The following is an 18022-nucleotide window of genomic DNA, read 5'->3' as shown; positions in this document are numbered from 1 at the left end:
TTCTTAGGCAAGAGTCTGTCATTGGTCTGGATGACGAAAGCGAAATGTATTAATTGTAGTTGTTCAACTGTATGGCAGCTCAACAAGGTCCTCTGTCCCTCCTGAGGGACACATATTCTTGAGTTATTGAATCACTTTCATGTGGAAGACACCAGAGGATTAGCGATGACTTGTTACCATATGCAAACATGTTCACTCTAGTCTGTCTTAGGGGCGGCAGTGGTGCTAGAAGATCAAACTGTGTCTTCGACATCACATTAATGGATACACCTGTGTCAGTCAAGGAGGTGAACATTTGTTTTCCTACTTGACACCTTGGTTGCGACCGCTTCTTCATTCTGCTTTATTCAGTGGTGTAGACCACGTGAACTACACCTGTATTAGGGGGCAAGACGATGTGCATTCATGGGAGTGGTGGTACTAGACCCCACCCCCCTGTAGGAGGGGTGGAGATGTTCTGCAATGTCACAAAGTAATTCCATCAGCTTATGTATATTTGTAAATTGGTGCATAGTATTGAGTAGTGTGTGTGTTTAATAAATGTACTCTTACTTTTATAAAGCAGAGTACAGACTGGACAATCAATTATTGAGTGGTATTGCTGCGTACCTGTGATGGCAATTACTAGCCCACAACACCTCCCTTGTGTAAGCCTCAGACTGCTCTGCAACGCTACCCTCAGAGTCAGGCGCCACAATTGGGTGTTTAGTTCCAGTGAAGGACAAACGTAGTCCTCTTATTTGTGCAGGCCTCACAGATGCTGCCTCGTTTTCCAACAGTTTTCCATTAGCATGGTTTGGCTCTCATTTGGCACTCGATGCCCCTTTCATCAGGAGGGTGACAGGATCTTCCTGATGGTCTTCGTGAGTGCGGTCTCCAGGGGTGTAGCTTCAGTGGGGGTGTTTTGTGGTGTTACACCCACCTAATAAATGTACTCCCTGGTAAATAGTCGGGTACAGGTGCCTTTAGACTGGCATGGTGATATCTTTCGGATTTCACAAGAAATCTTTACATAAACGCAGACAATAAAGCACACACACACTCCCTCTCCCTCTCTGCTTTTAAAGTCTTCAAAATGTTGGTTATTTTGCAAAATATTGTGTATTCTCTCACTTACTGCCCCAATCAATCCACATTCGTCTCCCTTTCCACTGCCCCTTTATCCTCTCTCATGTGACCTGCGTGTCCTATTATGTATTTTGACATTCTATGCAGGCGTGATTCTCGGAGAATCTGAAGCTCACATACCCACAATCTTATTGACCAAGCCACGCCCCTGGCCATCTCCATGTGTGAAGTAAGGGCACAGGAGGGATAATGTTAAAGACCGCCCCATTGTCAGGATATCTGGGAGGGCCCTGCCTGGTTCATGCAGGATTTGATTACTCAGCTTTACATAGACACGTCCCTGGATGAACTGGTCCCAGATTTCATCGTCCTCAGCTGGGAGGGGGCTTCTGCTAGCTGGTTCTGTGAGGCGAGTGGGGGGCTTGTCAATGGAGTTGTCAGTTTTTAGTTTTGCTGGTCTTAACAGAAAGACTTAATAGTTCAACTTGGCAAGGGGGGCAAAGTATTCATTGAGCGCAGTAACCAGGATGGCGGATGTGAAAGGTGGGCCGGTTGAGTTTGTATATACTTTCTGCTAGATGAAGCAGCATATTCCTTCTTTTGTCAAGGACCGCAGGAGCAGCGAAGTATGTTTCAAACCTGTTCACCCCCAGAGTCGATTTGGAGTCTTGTGATAAGGGTGTGCCAGAGTTCAACCGGTGCCACCGCAGGTATGGATGACACCTTTTAGGCAGTTTGCCTTTTTTCCTGGTCTGCAGAGCGGCCCAAGATTGGAGGGGGGCGTCGGGGTTACACTCACTTCTAGATTTCACTTTCTTTGCACTATCAGCCTTCTTTTTTGTTGTTTCCGTGTCAAGGTATGATGGTGGCATTTCTTGCTTCAGGGTTACTGGACCTTGCACTATAAACTGGTTGGACTACCACGATGTGCACATGAGGAAAATATTTCTTTATTCCCTGAGGCTATGGAGAAAGCCTTCTGAATCTTATGGATGACGACCTGCTGCCCTCTTGTGGCAATCACGTAGCATTGCAGAAAATTAGGTTTTCAGGCCCAGTGTTAATTTCTTAGGTCCAGACCTTATAAGTACTATGCATCACGAGTGATTCTAACGCATGGGTACTCGCAAACATTTTCCTAAGGGCCCAAAAAGTTTGGTCTGTGATGTTACCGAAGGCCGCATTGATGCCAGCTGGGTGGCGGTCGAGGTTGGCGCTGAGGGTGTTGGCAGCAATGGGGGTGTAGGGAAAGCTAAGCAGATACATCTAGTGTCTGAATTGAAGCGTGTGGAACCAGAAAACTGTGGATTAATCCCAGCTTTCCCAGTTAATCAAACTGTGTGATCATAGTGAATTGTTTTATTTTACTTTCACTCTTTTTCCTTCGTTATCACATATAAGAGGACCTCCACATGCATGACTTCAGAATGTGCGCGATACAAAATCTTCTCCTGTAGTTGATTTAATAAACTATAATGTTCATGTATGATAGGAACCCAGGCCACCCAGAGAGTGCACATAACCACTGACTTGCCTCTTAGTTCACTACTGGCATTGCTGTCTGGTTGGATGGGAACTCAATGTTTCTAAATTAATGTTTGTAAAGGCTTCTCAATGGACGGATATATTTAGATGTACTAAGGCAAACCGGTTATGCGTTCTAATGAAAAACACTTTGGGGATTTTTACTTCATCATATTTTCACACTGGCTGCAAGGTGTCTTAAAAATAAATGTGCTCCTAACGCAGTGCAGAACAAACTAGTTTCTTATTTTCTCTAGCTTCATAATATTTAAATGAATGGTTCGCTGTGAATTTAACATATTTGTAATGTTAGTACTCCGTCGAGCAAACAGCAGCCCAGTGCTGCTGTTAACCATGGGACCGCATGTATGGGTCAGGTGGGCCGCACTTTGAGTATCAATATACGAACACAAATTGGCTCGCTGGAGGGTCGGTGATTAGTCACCTAAATCGCTTGTTTATTTCTCTCCATAGCTCGCACACCCTTATGTGAACTCGTGATATCATTTGCACACGAATGTTACCTATATGGAATATAACAGGCACGCGACTGCTGACAGCTCCTGACACCAATGTTCCGTATGTCAAACTGGCAGTGACCTGAGAGCACATATAATAAGTACACGGCAGGGGCACTGCTGAGAGTGTGGAAAGAGCATATATCTGTGAGAAAAATCTGATTCGGCACTTTTGCATTGAGCTCGAATTTGCTCTTCACCACCACGTTGTTAATTTGCAATGAATTATGCAGCACACTCGTTAAACATGAATTGCATACAGACACACGCAATGCGGGAGATGATTGGGACAGGACAACACATTTTGCTCAATTGGAGAAGCTGGGATTCAAATACAGGTCTCATGCTTCCTAATCCGTAGGAACCATCTGCCCATTGCCGCCTCCTCATCACGTGCTTATATGGGATGAATTCCAAAAGAGGAACAGAATCATGCTGTCTTCATTTGTGATGCAAGCAAATGCCACCCCCTCCCCCCACTCAGCCATCAGGTGAATGCGAGGCAGTGTGATAAGTCCATATAGTAGCTAGGTGGTCACCTGCTGTTGTCAACATCTTTTCTGAGTCATGGGTTTTTAGCCAAGAGCACTTTTCATTTTGGGGTTCTAGGGGCAAAATGACATTAACTTTGGGTACTGTCTTATTCGGCAGGCTGCATTAAAGGCTTTGTGATACCTTACTTGTTAATTAGGGCTGCTTCACGGGAGTATAAGTTGTTTATGCATAATTACGTCACCACAGATATTCCAAGTAGGATTATTATAAAGAGAAGTAGGTGTTTGATTTTGCATACTCATCCAGAAACATTACAGTTGTTGACCACTGCTTTGCACAAAAGCGGTAGTTTCTTATTGTAGCGCATTATACAGACATATCATCCTTGTTCTACTTGAGATAAAGTGTCGCACATAAGACATTCAAATGTCACACATAAGTACATTCAAAACATGGCAATGTCACGCATGAGCGCGCAAAATATTTGGCAGCTATGTCGGTGGGGTTTTTGGTTTATCTCTTGTAGCTGCCAGGATTACCTGGCTTGCCTGATGGTGAGATGACTCCTCCCTTATTTGCTGCCCTCGGTTGGGGCTACTGGGTGTCGGAGGCTTGCCGTGGTTAATGGCCGACATACAAGTAGTTGAGTTCACCTATAGCCGAAGACTCACACACACTTATGTAGGCAACTGTCTGCCCCGAGCTGACGACCAGCTCACAGGTGTACATTTTTACTAATCAACTTTGCGTCATGTATGCAACCAGTAAGCACATGAGAAGGAGGGGAAGACACCCGGATCCTTAGACAAAGGGGTAAATTGCGAACCTGGTGGTCAGACTGCCAGGCCGTAGTGTCGGCAGTCAGGAGACAGACGTCAAGCTGGCGGCATCCCGACCACTGTCTTATGACATGACCACCAGCGGTGGCATGCTCAGGCTCACTATGCGAGCCAGAAGGCGATGCCACCGCGGTGCAGCACCTGCACTGTTGTGCGTGCACTTTTACCATGCAAGAACAAAGGTACCCCTTAGTTTTGATTATGTGGTCTGGGGGAAAAGGGGAAAACAGAAGTATACATATTTATGCACCTCCCACTCGACCAACACTAATTCAATTTCGGCCTCAACTAGCTCTATTGGGCTATCTCTCAATTATACAAATAGAGAAAGAAAGTCTTACAGAGAATACATACATCATTTTTTATGATAACGTTTATTATTTTTCCTTTATCTATTTTTTCAGTCTTATTTTTTCAATTACATTTCTTAAATAGTGAAACCATCATTTTTTCAGTGTCTGTATGTACAATAACTTAGAAGTGACAAGACATTGTTATACTTCTATTGAAACTACAGATCTAAGATGATTAGTGCAATAAATACTTACAAAACAACAAATTCGAATTTATCCCCATACCAAAATCACATTCGTACAGACCTCACATACTGTCAAAGCATACCAACTAAACTCATATACACATTACAAAATATTCATCATTTTCCAGCTAAGAATTGGCTTGCAACTAAGAACTCATGGTGAATAAATCTTCATTAATGTCCATGGTTATGCAGCCTGATGGAAAAAATCAGGCCGACACACGTTTTAGTGGATACATGTGATTCAATCCACCTTCTTCAGGACAGCTTGCTCTTATGAATTTCAATGCAGCGGAGGTTGGGTAGGGGATCCTTTAGTCATTATCCTGCTTTAGTCTTTTCCACACTGGCATGCCCTTATTCATATTTCTCTTTTGTTTCCCGTCGGGCATTGGCTGTACATTCTCAGTTAGTGCTCCAGCTACAGTGGTTGCTTCTGAGCACTTTGTTATCCTTTATCTATTTGATCGTCTCATTTGTGTGTAAATTAGATGTTTCGCAGTAGTTCCGGGTCCATTGTTAATGTGTGGCACAGGTTATTTACACTCCTTTGGATAGCGTATGCTGCCGTCCAGTCTCCCGGCCGCCGATAACTCCCTTGTCAGAATCGAGAATATATGTACGCACTTTTACCATGCACCATGTTGTGAATGGCACACAGTGCACGCACAATAGTGCATGCAAAGGGAGGCCTAACATGTGCCCCCAAGTACTTCCCCCTCCTAGGCGAAATCATCCAGAGGCCCTGTTTAGGGCCCCCTCTTTACGTTTCCGACATCCTTTACATTGTAGGGTAGCCATCATGAAAAGGATGTCTGAAAGGGATGCCATAATCCTGAAGGCTGTGCCTGCCTCGGCACTGTCGTCATTCACTTGCCCTAACACCACCACCGTATCGTCTGGATCCAATATCCTGGCGGTGTTGTGTCGAGCAACTTTCGGTCTGACTGCCAGTGTCCTAATGCGACGATCAGACCGAGAGGCCGTTGGCAGTCGGACCGCCACCAACGGGATGTCAGCAGTCCGACTGCCGCCATCGTAATCAGGCCCAAAGTGTCCTGCACGTTTAACGCTACAATGAGAAGTTTTCACTGGTAAATATTCATTTTTTCATCAGTTTGAAAGATTACATCACAGCGCTGTATCAAAACTTTAACTTATGCCTGGAAAATTGGGAACACACCAGAGCATAGTGACAGGGGAAACAGCCTTTACTATGCAACCGTTACAACGCATGCCATTATATCGTATGGTGTTGCAACGAAAAAGGTGTGCAGCAGTGGGTAGAAGGTGTTGGATTTAACTCCAGCACCTTCCTTACTGTTGCACACACTAGAGTTGGAATAGAAAGTTAATCTATTCCAACTTCCATTGCTCCCCCGACTGAAAGTCGATGTAAAAGTTGGCGTTGCAACGGCATGCGATGTAATGGCATGCGTTGTAACATCACATATTCAGTACCACATGAAACGGGTGGGTTAAAGTATTTTGAGATCATTGTTGTTGATGTGCCTGTTTTGAAACGCACCATATTTGCTGAATTTACGTTGTGAGAGTCTGATTTGGAGTTTGGCGGATGGGCTACTGCGTCACAGACATGACGGATATCCCGTCCACTTTTTAAGTTCCATAGGATATAAAGCAAACGGGATATCCATCACGGATGTGCGGTAGGGAGTGACTCTAACGCTTTAAGTTGTCGTTGCACCTATTATAATACCAATTTGCATCGATTTATGTTTATTTTTTTTTCTGTAGCCCTTTGAAGTCATTAACTCGCTTCTGTTTTTGCCCTGACCTACAGCAAAGAGCACTGCTAAAGCTGAGACTACCGTCTTCCCTGAAGAGGACTTTGATGCACTGATTGCTGCTACCATTAAAGCTGACAGTACGTGCGGATTCCCTAAATGCAAAGCCAGCGTTCTGACCGTGGGACAGCTCTGCACACACTGCAGAAAGCACTACTGCCTGAGCCACCATATCCCAGAGGTAAAATATGAATATGATTCATCGCGGCTAATATTTAGATACAGTTATGTTCTCAGCTTTTTAACTGATAACGTGCGAAGGATTCATTGCCCCAACCTGGCACAGTCAATGATTGTCTGAAATATGTCCTGTTAAAATCCCGCAAACACTTATTAAATCATTTCAGTTTTCTAAAGAACATTTTAACTGTTTAGCATTTTGTTCTCAGGAAAGTCAAAGAATTGTGATGGCAAAAGGAGTGGCATTTGAAACAAATATTGACAAACCAATACCCACATTATATTGAGGCAATTGCAAACATTATGTTGGCTCATGCATTACAGCAATGGTGGGTCCAACATAAATTTAAAACAAGCATTGGCATAGCCAATAGGTCTCGCCTTTGGGACCTTATAAGTGTTTAGCCATGCAACAGTGGCATAACTAAATACTTATAAGGTCTCAAAAGCGAGACCTATTGGCTATGCCAAGCGGCCGTGAAAGTGATCGCTATCAAACATCAAAGCGGCCGTGCGGCCGCAAAAGTGAAAGTAATCGCGGTAAAGCGCGGCGCGCGCGCCTGCTCACATGCACTGTAGCTCTCGGCTGGCCTGGTAGCACTTTTTGGAGCCCTCTCAATAAGTCTCGCCAGACCAGCGCATGCGCTGGGTCAGGCGAGACATAAAGAGAGGGTGTTTGATCTGTGTCTTATTAAGCTGGACTATTCACTGTAATGGGCTTTAGATGGGGCACACTAGTTACAGCAGTTGTGGTGCTGTAGGTTATATTTTTCAGGTGAACATAATGTTGTTAGAAATATCTTGCCTAAGCTCCTTGTATACCATAAACACATATAATAATTGGCGATATGTTTCTCAACTGGAGCACATGATAAACAGAAACAGCCACACATAGAGAAACACTATTGTTAATATGGATTGTCTCTCTTTCTTTTTGCATGCCAATAACGAAACCAGCATTGTCAATGCCAAATGGTTTGACATTGGCTGCAAGTATTTTGACTTTGTGAGTCCTTATTGTTTTTGTGTGGTTTTTGTAAAAATGTTCTTGCTGAGGGAGGTGCCGGGTTCCACTCCTCGCCTGTAAAAAAAAAAAAAAAAAAAAAAAAATTGTGAAAAGCAGAAATATTGTTTTGGTTTAAAAAAGCTTAAATTGCCGTAGAAAGAGCGGGAGTTGAAGGGAATTACTTTGTGTGCGAATGTTTTCTTGTGAAAGGGAAAAATTCCATCCCTCACAGTGAAGTTATCTAGTGACTTAAGTGGAATCACCTGCTGCTCCATGCTGAATGCTGTAGGTGGGAGCCGAGAAAAATGTGAATGACAACAACAGACCAGAAGATGAAGAGGGCTGGCTGTAAGCCACTCAAACTACATATATTATATATACAAAAAATAAATAAAAGCAAAAGGTCTTGGCTAGCACCAGACCTAACAAGCATTGGCAAAGTCAATCGATCTAGCATTTGCCACCAGCCTTTTGGCAATTCTTGTTTTGTTTTGTCGTGGTTTTTGCAATAGCGTACACATTATATTAGTATGCCCTGGCACTGAGGGAACTACTTTGTGTGTGGACGTGCTCCTTGTGAAAGGGCAGCATGACATAACTCAGTGAAATAAGACACTGGCTGAAGTAGGATGACACATTTCCCCTTGAAGCCTGTTGGAGTGGATAGAAGGAAAAGGTGAATGACACAAGCACAGACTAATGGATGAAGTCTGGCTGAAAACCGCTATTATTTACTATGGTATACATACTTTTAGTAAAATCAAAAGGTCTTGTCTAAGATAGACCTAAAAAAGCCAAACCGTCTGGCATGAAAGCAAGGAAGACAAACAAGGAAGAAAGGAAGTCAGAGACAGAATGGAAAGCAGCAAGGAAGGTAGACAAACAAGAAGGAAGCAAGACAAAAAAAATGGAAGGAAGGCCGATAGAAGGCAAATAAGAAAGAAGTGAAGGAAAGAAAGAAAAGGGAAGAAGACTGAAAGAAAAAATGAAAGAAGGAACGAAAAAGAGTGAAGGCAAAAAAAAGAAGAAACGAAAAAATAGAATGAAATAAAGAAAGCAAAAAAGGAAAGAAAGAAAAAAGGAAAGTTAGAAGGAAAGAAAGAAAAAGGAACGAAGGAAAATTGAAAAGGCATAAAAGAAAGAGATTACAAAAAAAGAGAAAAGGAAAGACGGCATATAAGAAAGAAGGAAAAAGGAAAGAAGAAAGAAAAACAGAAATAATTTAAGAAGGAAAGGCAAAAAGGAAAGTAAGAAAGAAGAAAGGAATGATGGCAAGAAGGAAAGAATGAAAATGCAAAAAAGAAAGAAGGAATGAAGGCAAAAATGTAAGAACAAAAGAAAGGAAAGAAGGAAAGCTGGCAAAAAGGACAAAAACAAGTGATGGCAAAAAAGAAAGAAGGAATGAAGGCAAAAATGCAAGAACGAATGAAAGGAAAGAAGGAAAGCAGGCAAAAAGGATGACAACAAGAAAGATTTCAAAAAGGAAAGAAAGAATGCCAAAAGAAAGAATTAAATAAGGAAATAATAAATGAAAGAAGGAACAAAGGTAAACATGGAAAGAAAGTGGAAAGGAAAGAAGGCAAAAAGAAAGAAGAAAAAGAAGGCAAAATTAAAGCAGAAAAGATGGCAAAAAAGAAAAAAGGGAAGAAAAAAGGAATTTCACACCAATTATGTTTACATAAAAGTGTAATAAGAGTGCTGCAAATTAAACAGTAAACATGTGGGTTTCTTCTCGGGCAAAGTCCCTTTGGTGAAAGCGAGGTAGAAATAACTGCTGTCAGATAAACAAAGGCCCCTCCAAAATGAATTTACAACAGCATTGGCAGGAGACAGCATCTGATAAAGCTGGAATGTTCCCTTTGCTCACTTTAAAGGCGTCCTGCTATTCCATCAGGCAGCACTAAAGAAATGATAAGATAAAACAAAAATACTGCGCCACTGTGCCAATGTCCACCTTTGGAAGAGCAAAATGCAGTCACTCAAAGTGAAGTTAACCAGTTGTTTAAGTATACTGACCCATTGTCTTAGGCTGTATGCTGTAGTGGGCATATGCAAAATGTGAATGACACAACAGCAGACCAGTGGAGGAAGACAGGCGGCTGAAAGCCTCTTTAAGTAAGTATAATTTACATATTATTTTAGCAAAAATCAAACAGTCTTGGCTAACGCCGACCTAAAAATGAAGCGTGAAGAACTATGGGAAGGGAAATTCCTTTAACATGTCTACTAGCAAGAGGCCCCCAGGGTAATACACGTTGAAGCAGCATAGACACTGCCTGTCCTGCATAGAAAAGCTTTCTTTTATTTTCCTAAGTTCTGAAATGCATGATTACTGTAATATATTTATTTTAATGTATTTATATGTGTTGATATGTGTTTCCTTTTATCATTCAAGGAGCTCAAACTCAGCTCAGTCAAAATATGCTATTTGCTGAGAGCCTGAATAGGGACTGTAATCGGTTTTTGTGTACTTTAATTACTTTACTTTAGTACTTGTTTCTCTATTATGAATGAGAGCTCACTGTTGCTGGCAGAGCACCCCTGCTCTCTGTCGGATGCCTTGCTTACGGAGTAGCTTGAGGCACCAACACTATACTATACCTCATTTGTAAAATTTATTTTTGAGCCAATGCGTGCAGAGATTACAAGTACTGGGTGGATTACTGTAAGTAAAAGTGAAGGAATGAGTTGCTACCAGTGTGGTAGTGTAGAACATGTAGCCAATAGCAAAAATATCATACAAGGGACAGAAAAAGTTCTTTTTGTTGCATGCTAGGAATAGATATTATGTGAGAGTTTGTAAGAGAAAAAAATGAAACCGAGAGTGAAATGTGTATCCGAGTCACAGAAAAGTTCTGCTTCTGAAGAAGAGGATTATGGTGGGAATGACTATTACTTGTGAGTGAGGAAGTTATGGAGAAAGGACGTGACTGATGTAACAAACCAATTTGTGAGATGAGAGCTGCAGGAATAGCAATCTGTTTGGTTGCTGATTCTGGATCACCTTATTCAATAATACACAAGGAGCTGAGGATTGCAAAATTTGTGCAGGGTATAGGGTTTTTACCTTTGCAGTTAAAGAAAGAAGGATAGATGGGGAAGCTATAAATGGAAAATTGAGGTCCACATTTTGTGGGATGGGCATAACTCCTGGACAGAACTGTTTACATTCAAATTCCACAATAGCAACAATGCTTACCTAACAATTCCAGGTGACACCCATTGTAGTGAAAGAGCCACTCTTGTAGTCTGGCACCCTATGATGACCTCCGACCACCACCATTTTAACTGACTTTAGTGTGTCATTTTACCCTAGCCTTAATGTAGGATGGTCCTGCATATACTTGCTTCTCTTCCATCCTGTAATCTTGCTGTCTTTCTTTGACATGGCCTCATGTCATCCTGCCTTCTGACTTTACCTTGCTTCAAACTTTTCTGTGTGCACAGTGGTGCTTGTAAGTTGTGTGGATGAGAATTACAGGCACTGACTATTGCCTTTGAAAGGGCCTCATGTCTGACTCTACCTTGCTGCTGCATGCACAGCAGTGCTTGCAAGTTGTTTGGGTTATTCACATTCAAGGTCTTGGTGTTTTCCTGAGCGATTGTTTTTGTTTAGTGTACTGTGGAAGGCCTTGTGAGAGCTTCGTCAAGACAGAGGCTGGAAGAAGTGCGAATGGAGGAAGAGACTTGAGAGCTCCTTACTGCCATGGAGATGCTTGCTTGGAACTTGGCCAGTTCTGGTAAAATTCCTCTGGCGGTGGGAGGAGGTCTTTCACAAATCTTCTAGTGTGTTTAAAGCTGAGGGTTGCAGGCTGAGAAACTGGGAGTTTGGATTCTGAGCGAGGGCAGACGTGTCTATCTCGGACTATGAACCCTGGTGCTGAGCTCTGAGCCCCGGCTGTGATTCCCCCGGTCAGAAGTGGGCAGTGTATGCACCAGGTGATGTATTGAGTTTTGTGGTTATTGCCATTGTGATGTGAGCCAGTGGCTGTGATCATTTGAGGTGTTTTCTTTGTGGTGTGGGAGGTGCACATCCAGAGTGATCCTCTACTGTGTATATATAGATATATATATATATATATATATATATATATATATATATATATATATATATATATATCTTTCTGATCTCTTGCAGGACGTCCAGTGTATCTTATCTTATATCAGTTATTGCTTGTGTATTAATCAGTATTATAGTTTGCTCAGTTATTGATTTGTGCCTTTAGATTATATGTTTGTTACATATATTTGAATCTTATGCATTTGGTATCTGAGATAGCCTTTGTTTAGAGAGTATTATGTAATAAACCCCAAGCCTTATTCTAAAAGTGATAGAGTCTTTGCATTTTGTTAAATAAAACCTCTTTTCAAAATGTGCTCTTTGTTTTGTGTTGAAGTCTTGCTGTGCCAGGAGTGGTAATACATGCTCAAAAGTGTATACTATTTAAAGGTGCAGTGGTATATTTGCCTCCCAGGTGGGAGTGCAGGGATTGGGTGTGGCTTATTGGTGAGAAGCCACATTCAAAACACCCATCTATTCTGCCATTCCATATGACATCCAACCATTCTGTCATGTGGCAGACCATCACAGATCTTCCCCTTTACAATGAAAAAAAAGAAAATCGTAACTTACTAAAGAATGTTTCCACTTTTAAGTCTTGAGATGTGCTAAGCATATATTTAACTTCTTCAATTAATCACATAGTCTGTGTGACACAAAAACTATTTAAAAGAATGTGTTTGCACTTTTCAATCTTGAGTTATGCCGAACAAAAACTCAAACTCTTCAGTTTGTCACATAGTCTTTAAATCTGGAGATAGGATGGATATTTCTTCTGCTGTATTAACTCTCCTAAACTTTGTTTCTTCCACAACATGTCTATCTCCAGATTCTTCCACTGCACCTGCTTGAGTTCCTACTGTCACACTAACCACTTCTCCTTGAGAAGGTTCCTATTCCTCTTCGTCCTCCTTCCACATCGTATCAACATTCGCCTCTACATGATTGCTCCCAACCTCAATAATATTCTCCCTGCACTTTGCCAATCGACTCAAATGCCAAACCTATTTATCACTTAATCTTTCAGAATTATTAAAACACTCCACTACTTGCAAAGGCTTTTGAGAAATAACTTTCCTCTTCAGGAACCTTCTCAACTTTCAAATTTTTTACCCAATCTCCTCTTTCCAAATTGATATTCTTAGTACCATGTTTAGAATCATACTTCTTGTATAGAAGCTGAGCCTCCTGATATTCTCCCTCACCACTTCTGGAGACCACTCAACTTTCCCTTTGGCACACATTCATCCAAGATTATCCTTTGTGTAAGGTTTGCTACTCCTCACAAAGGGATTATTACCAGTCAGAGACGACATAACTGTATATGACATCAGTGTCGTCTTAATTTTAGTCTTCCATCTTTTTCCACTCTCTCCTGCTAAGTGGATCCCGGCCCTACCTAATCGCTCTATAAAAACGCAGCATTTCCCCCGGTGGATAAACCGAAGTATTAAAATGTGCAACTCCATTAGATAACCTTCAGCATGGGATAATTTAAATTGAGTTCCATTGTCACTAAGAACTTTCTGTGTGTAATCCTTTCTCTCACAAAAACCTGATCCAAAAATGTCACAACTTTCTCAGAATCAGCTCTTAATACAACTTCCAATTAAACCCATTTGGTAAACTCACAGGTGACAAGGTTGATCATATAGTGTGCACAATATTGTCTGAATTAGCACTTTGGACACAATTCCTCACAATTCTCTCAACTTCCATGTCCACGCCTGGCCACCAGTATGGGTTTTTAACTCTCTTCTTTGTCCACACAATGCCGAATTGGCCTTCATGACAAAGAGTTAAAGCTCTTCTTTTCAAATCTTTCCCTTCTCATCACGAAACCCATGATTTCACTCAATGTATCTCTCACTTCCCAAAGACACTTCAAGGCTTCCAGGTACTTCTTTTTGACCCATCCTTCTCTCAAAAACCATTTAAATATTTTCAAATCACCATCTTGTTCCTATGCTTTTTCCCACTCTCTCGTATCAATGCATTTGACCACATCATCATCCTCAAAGGCTAGTTTGTAATCATCCCATGCAATACGTTGTATTTCCTTCACCGGTTAGGGTAGTCTACTTAAACAATCTGTCACTTTGCTTGTTCACAAGGAACATAACCCATGTGTAATTTAAGCCCTGCAGCCTTATCAATAATCTAGCTATTCTACCAGTTGCTTTCAATAGTCCATCAGTCGCAAGCTGGGTGCGGTGGCTTAGTGGACTAATGCGTCCACTGTAGGGCCTCTGTTTGACCTAATGGTCACGGGTTCAAATCCTGGTGTGTCCACTCAGCCTTTTATCCTTAGGTTGATAAAATGAGTACCATTGAGATGTTTATCTGTTATTCAGCGCCAAGATACCCTAGGGTGGACGTGCGATTTACAATTACACGTTGTGTTACAAATATACATTATGTAAACAGTTTTACCAAAGATTTATGGTCCGGTCTCACATCAAATTCAGAGCTCCAGTTGAATGCTCAAAGTACTCCATGCCCCAGGCACGAGCTAATGTTTCCCTTTCCATCATGGAATAACATGCCACAGCAAGAGTCAAACTGCGAGAAGCAAATGAAAATACACTTTCCTCCCCATTTCCAGTGATTTTAATGAGAACGGCCCCAAGACACTTATTACTAGCATCTGTTGTTATCTCACTACAGGCCTCTTAATCACAATCTCCAGTAGGTTCTGCTTTACATGTACTGTCCTTGATTTTTTCCAAATGCCCCATACCAGTTCTTCCCAAAACGTTTTGAAACCACAACCCCATTTATAGAAGGAAAAACTCTCGGCCCAACGACCTTTAGTGGACAGGAAGTGGGGGATTTTTTAATATAACTAAAGCATCGTGTGATAGCCCGCTGTCATTTTCCATTGAAATGGCCACTGACATACTGTTTTACTGACAAAACTATATTGTACACAAATGGTAATGTATGCAAATTTAGTTTCAGTAAATATTTATCATTTTAGCATCACCAGGTAAAGTGTATTGTTTTGATCCTATTAAAGTCTTTATTTCCATCACACTTCAGATTTATAAACCATTTTTGTTTTTCTAACTGCTGAATGTGTATAGTTCATTCACATTGAGTTGTGTTACAAACATTTACATCAAGCAACCTTTCCTTTCACACACTGTATCCCAACAACTTTGTCACATAATTAACTCTACGCTTCTTTCTCTGACTGCCGAGTGAGAGGAATATGTAAACACCAATCCCCATGTTAAAAAAAAAATAAGCAGAAGTTTGTCAGAAGACTTTTTACCCACTAATGAATGAGATGCAGCAAATTTTACAAGATAAATATTGAATTTAAAGGCATCTTTATTTATTGTTTGGATGTTCGCATTTTTAATTCCTCATATATTATACAATGGACTTCAATAACTGTCTTAGAGCATAAGACATTTTTGTGAAGTTCCTTACATACCTCGAATAATACTCTGTAACACCCAGGTAAGACCATAATTCCTCCTTTTTCCCAGGAACAGTGGCTTCCTTTACCGTCTCCTGTAGCTCCTTCTTGGGTGAAATCCGTTTAGGGCCTAACTTATGTCCTAAATAGGTTGCGGACTTGCATTTAGTAAATTTTGCTGTCAGCCCTCTCACATCTAACATTAAAAGAGTACCTTGAGTGCTCCTTCCTATATCTTCCCATGATAAATATATCATCCTTGAAATACAAGATGTGAGGAATTCCCTTTAAAACGTCCGCCTTTAGTCTCTGAACCATAGCAGCTGCCAAAACCAGGCCAACCTGTATTCTTACAAATTGGAAGCATCTATGGGAGTTATGAATCCTGTTAACATTTTGCTTTTCTTGTGGAGGAGAACTTGATGATATGCTGAAGAAAGGTCAATCGTCGAGAAACATTTCATATCCTTTGTTTGTAATAAGAGCTCATTGATGTTAGGTAGCAGATACTTCTCCACAGAGATGTTTTATGTCACATCTCTTAAATAGAGACACAGTATATTTTTACCATTTGCCTGTCATGTCACTACAACTGGAGAAATCCACTCTACGGGTTTGATGCATTCAATTATCCCTGAACCTTCAATTTTAACCAATTCCTTCATTGTTGGTTACCTTTTGAAACTAATTCTGTCCTGAAGGTGACCTGCCTTGGCAGAGGCCTCTGTCTGGAGCTCAGTCAAGGATAGTTCTGTGCTGTTTTCTTGGGAACCTACAGTGAACAAGAGGTAAGAAAATCAAATGTAGCACTTCAGGGGCAGCAGGTCAGACCATGGGGGTATCAGGTATTCTTCAGAATCAGATAATGCAGTGTGGAAATCTGTAGTGGAACAGTAAATGAATGATAAACGGCACTCCCAGTCTCCAGGCGTTCTGAGTCCCTCTGTGTATTAAAAGAGAGTGCTGGTGCAGACAGTGCCATTGGAGTAGGTTGGATACAAAGCAGGTGACAGTGCTGGAGAGCTCCAACAGAAGGTAGCTGGGCTGCAGCGCATCAACAGAAGAGCAGCTGCCAGTCATGGGTTGAGGCAAGGGTCATGAGGGAGAGGGAAAAGCTTGCTCCTTTAATGTTTCTACAATGACAAATTAAATGTTTAATCTCATAATAAAATAGACCTTGATGCAAACTCCGAATATACAGAACTACTGTCTCTGTCACCAAGATCTACAACTAAAGACGAAATGTATGCATCTGAGAAACGCTGTGGGTTGACCCAAAACATGACCACATCTCATTGAGCAAATGCCTGTAGGGGGCTCAAAGAAAAAGCCAATGACTTTAGAGGAATGACTTGAAAGCCCCTTTCTGAATACTGGGTGTAGTTTAGCATAGAATATATTTAGGCTTTCTGAATGCTGTGTGTAGTTTACCATAGAATATGTTTAGACTTTCCTCTTTTCAGTTTCTATTTTTGGCAAATTCTGGTGTTTTTTCCCCAGTGTTTTCAAGTGATTTTAACAACGTAAATCAGTGATTATCAGTGGTTACACATTTTCGCACCATCAAATACAACAGAAACTGTGATTTTCCGGTGTTTATGGAAGGTTTTGCTTTTATTATTGCTTGCTTGCTGCACTGATAGTGCATGGTATATAGATGGTGTACGTACAGTGTACACGAGGTCCAAATACATTTTTGCAAATCAAACTTATTGTAGTGCACCATACAATACTTCTTCAGTGAGTCTTTGGTCATGTGCACTCGCTCTTTCCTTCCCATGTAACGTTTTTCTGTGAAGAGGCCCTCTCAGCATTGGCACTTGAGACGGGCATCGCCAGAACAGCTAGTACACAATTTTCCAACTCTACCCACTGACAAAGGTTTCCATGCCTATACTGGTGCATTTGAAGATTGCGATTCTCTGGGCAGGTTCTGGAACATTTGCGTTGAACTGAGCGCTTATGCCCTCTGAGTTATTGAATTGGTCAAAAATGAAGCAACACTTTTGAAACTACGGAGAAAATTCACCTTCACGGAAGGGATCTAGAATTTGTACAGAATACCACAGTGAGGCTTCATTGACTTCAAATGCCATGGTTGGTGAAGGGACATTTCTACGCTTCATTGCAAGACATTTCTCATACCTTGTAAAATAAAAGTTCCTGAATTGCTCTTCAACATTGCTTTGCATACCAAGTGGCAAGCACTCTAACATGGAACATGTTGCAGTTCCAAAGTCACTAAAGGTGTTGCCCAGCCTACTCTCAAGGATATGTTTCACATCTACACCAATTATGCTGAACACTTGGCAGAAAAGGGTGTTTTCAGACTCTAGTGTTTTTCATTATGTCCAATACAGCAGTTATGTTTCCCTATAAAAATCTAAGAATGCAGTAGAGTGTACTTTTTTTTCACATCACTATCAATATGGGACCAAAGATCCTCACATTTCTTGCCTTTGGCATCATCACTCAGCAAAAATTCTGTAAACGGTTGCCACATGGATAACATAGCATTTCCTTGGACTGAGAACCATCAGCTAAGTGACACAGTTGGGA

General features: G+C 41.3%; 1 protein-coding gene across 1 annotated transcript in view; it reads left to right on the top strand.

Annotated features, from left to right (window-relative positions):
- IGHMBP2 (immunoglobulin mu DNA binding protein 2) overlaps positions 1-18022 on the top strand; it is a 352665-nt gene that overhangs the window by 277041 nt on the left and 57602 nt on the right. Inside the window, exon 14 of the mRNA XM_085644756.1 lies at positions 6787-6971. Within this exon, the coding sequence (XP_085500882.1) occupies positions 6787-6971 (185 nt within the window). The remainder of the gene's footprint in view (positions 1-6786; positions 6972-18022) is intronic.

Source organism: Triturus cristatus, chromosome 3_1, assembly GCF_964204655.1.
Source record: "Triturus cristatus chromosome 3_1, aTriCri1.1, whole genome shotgun sequence".
Classification (NCBI taxonomy): Eukaryota; Metazoa; Chordata; class Amphibia; order Caudata; family Salamandridae; genus Triturus; species Triturus cristatus.
Note: the sequence above shows the minus strand (reverse complement) of the source record. Positions and strands in the feature narration are given on the sequence as shown.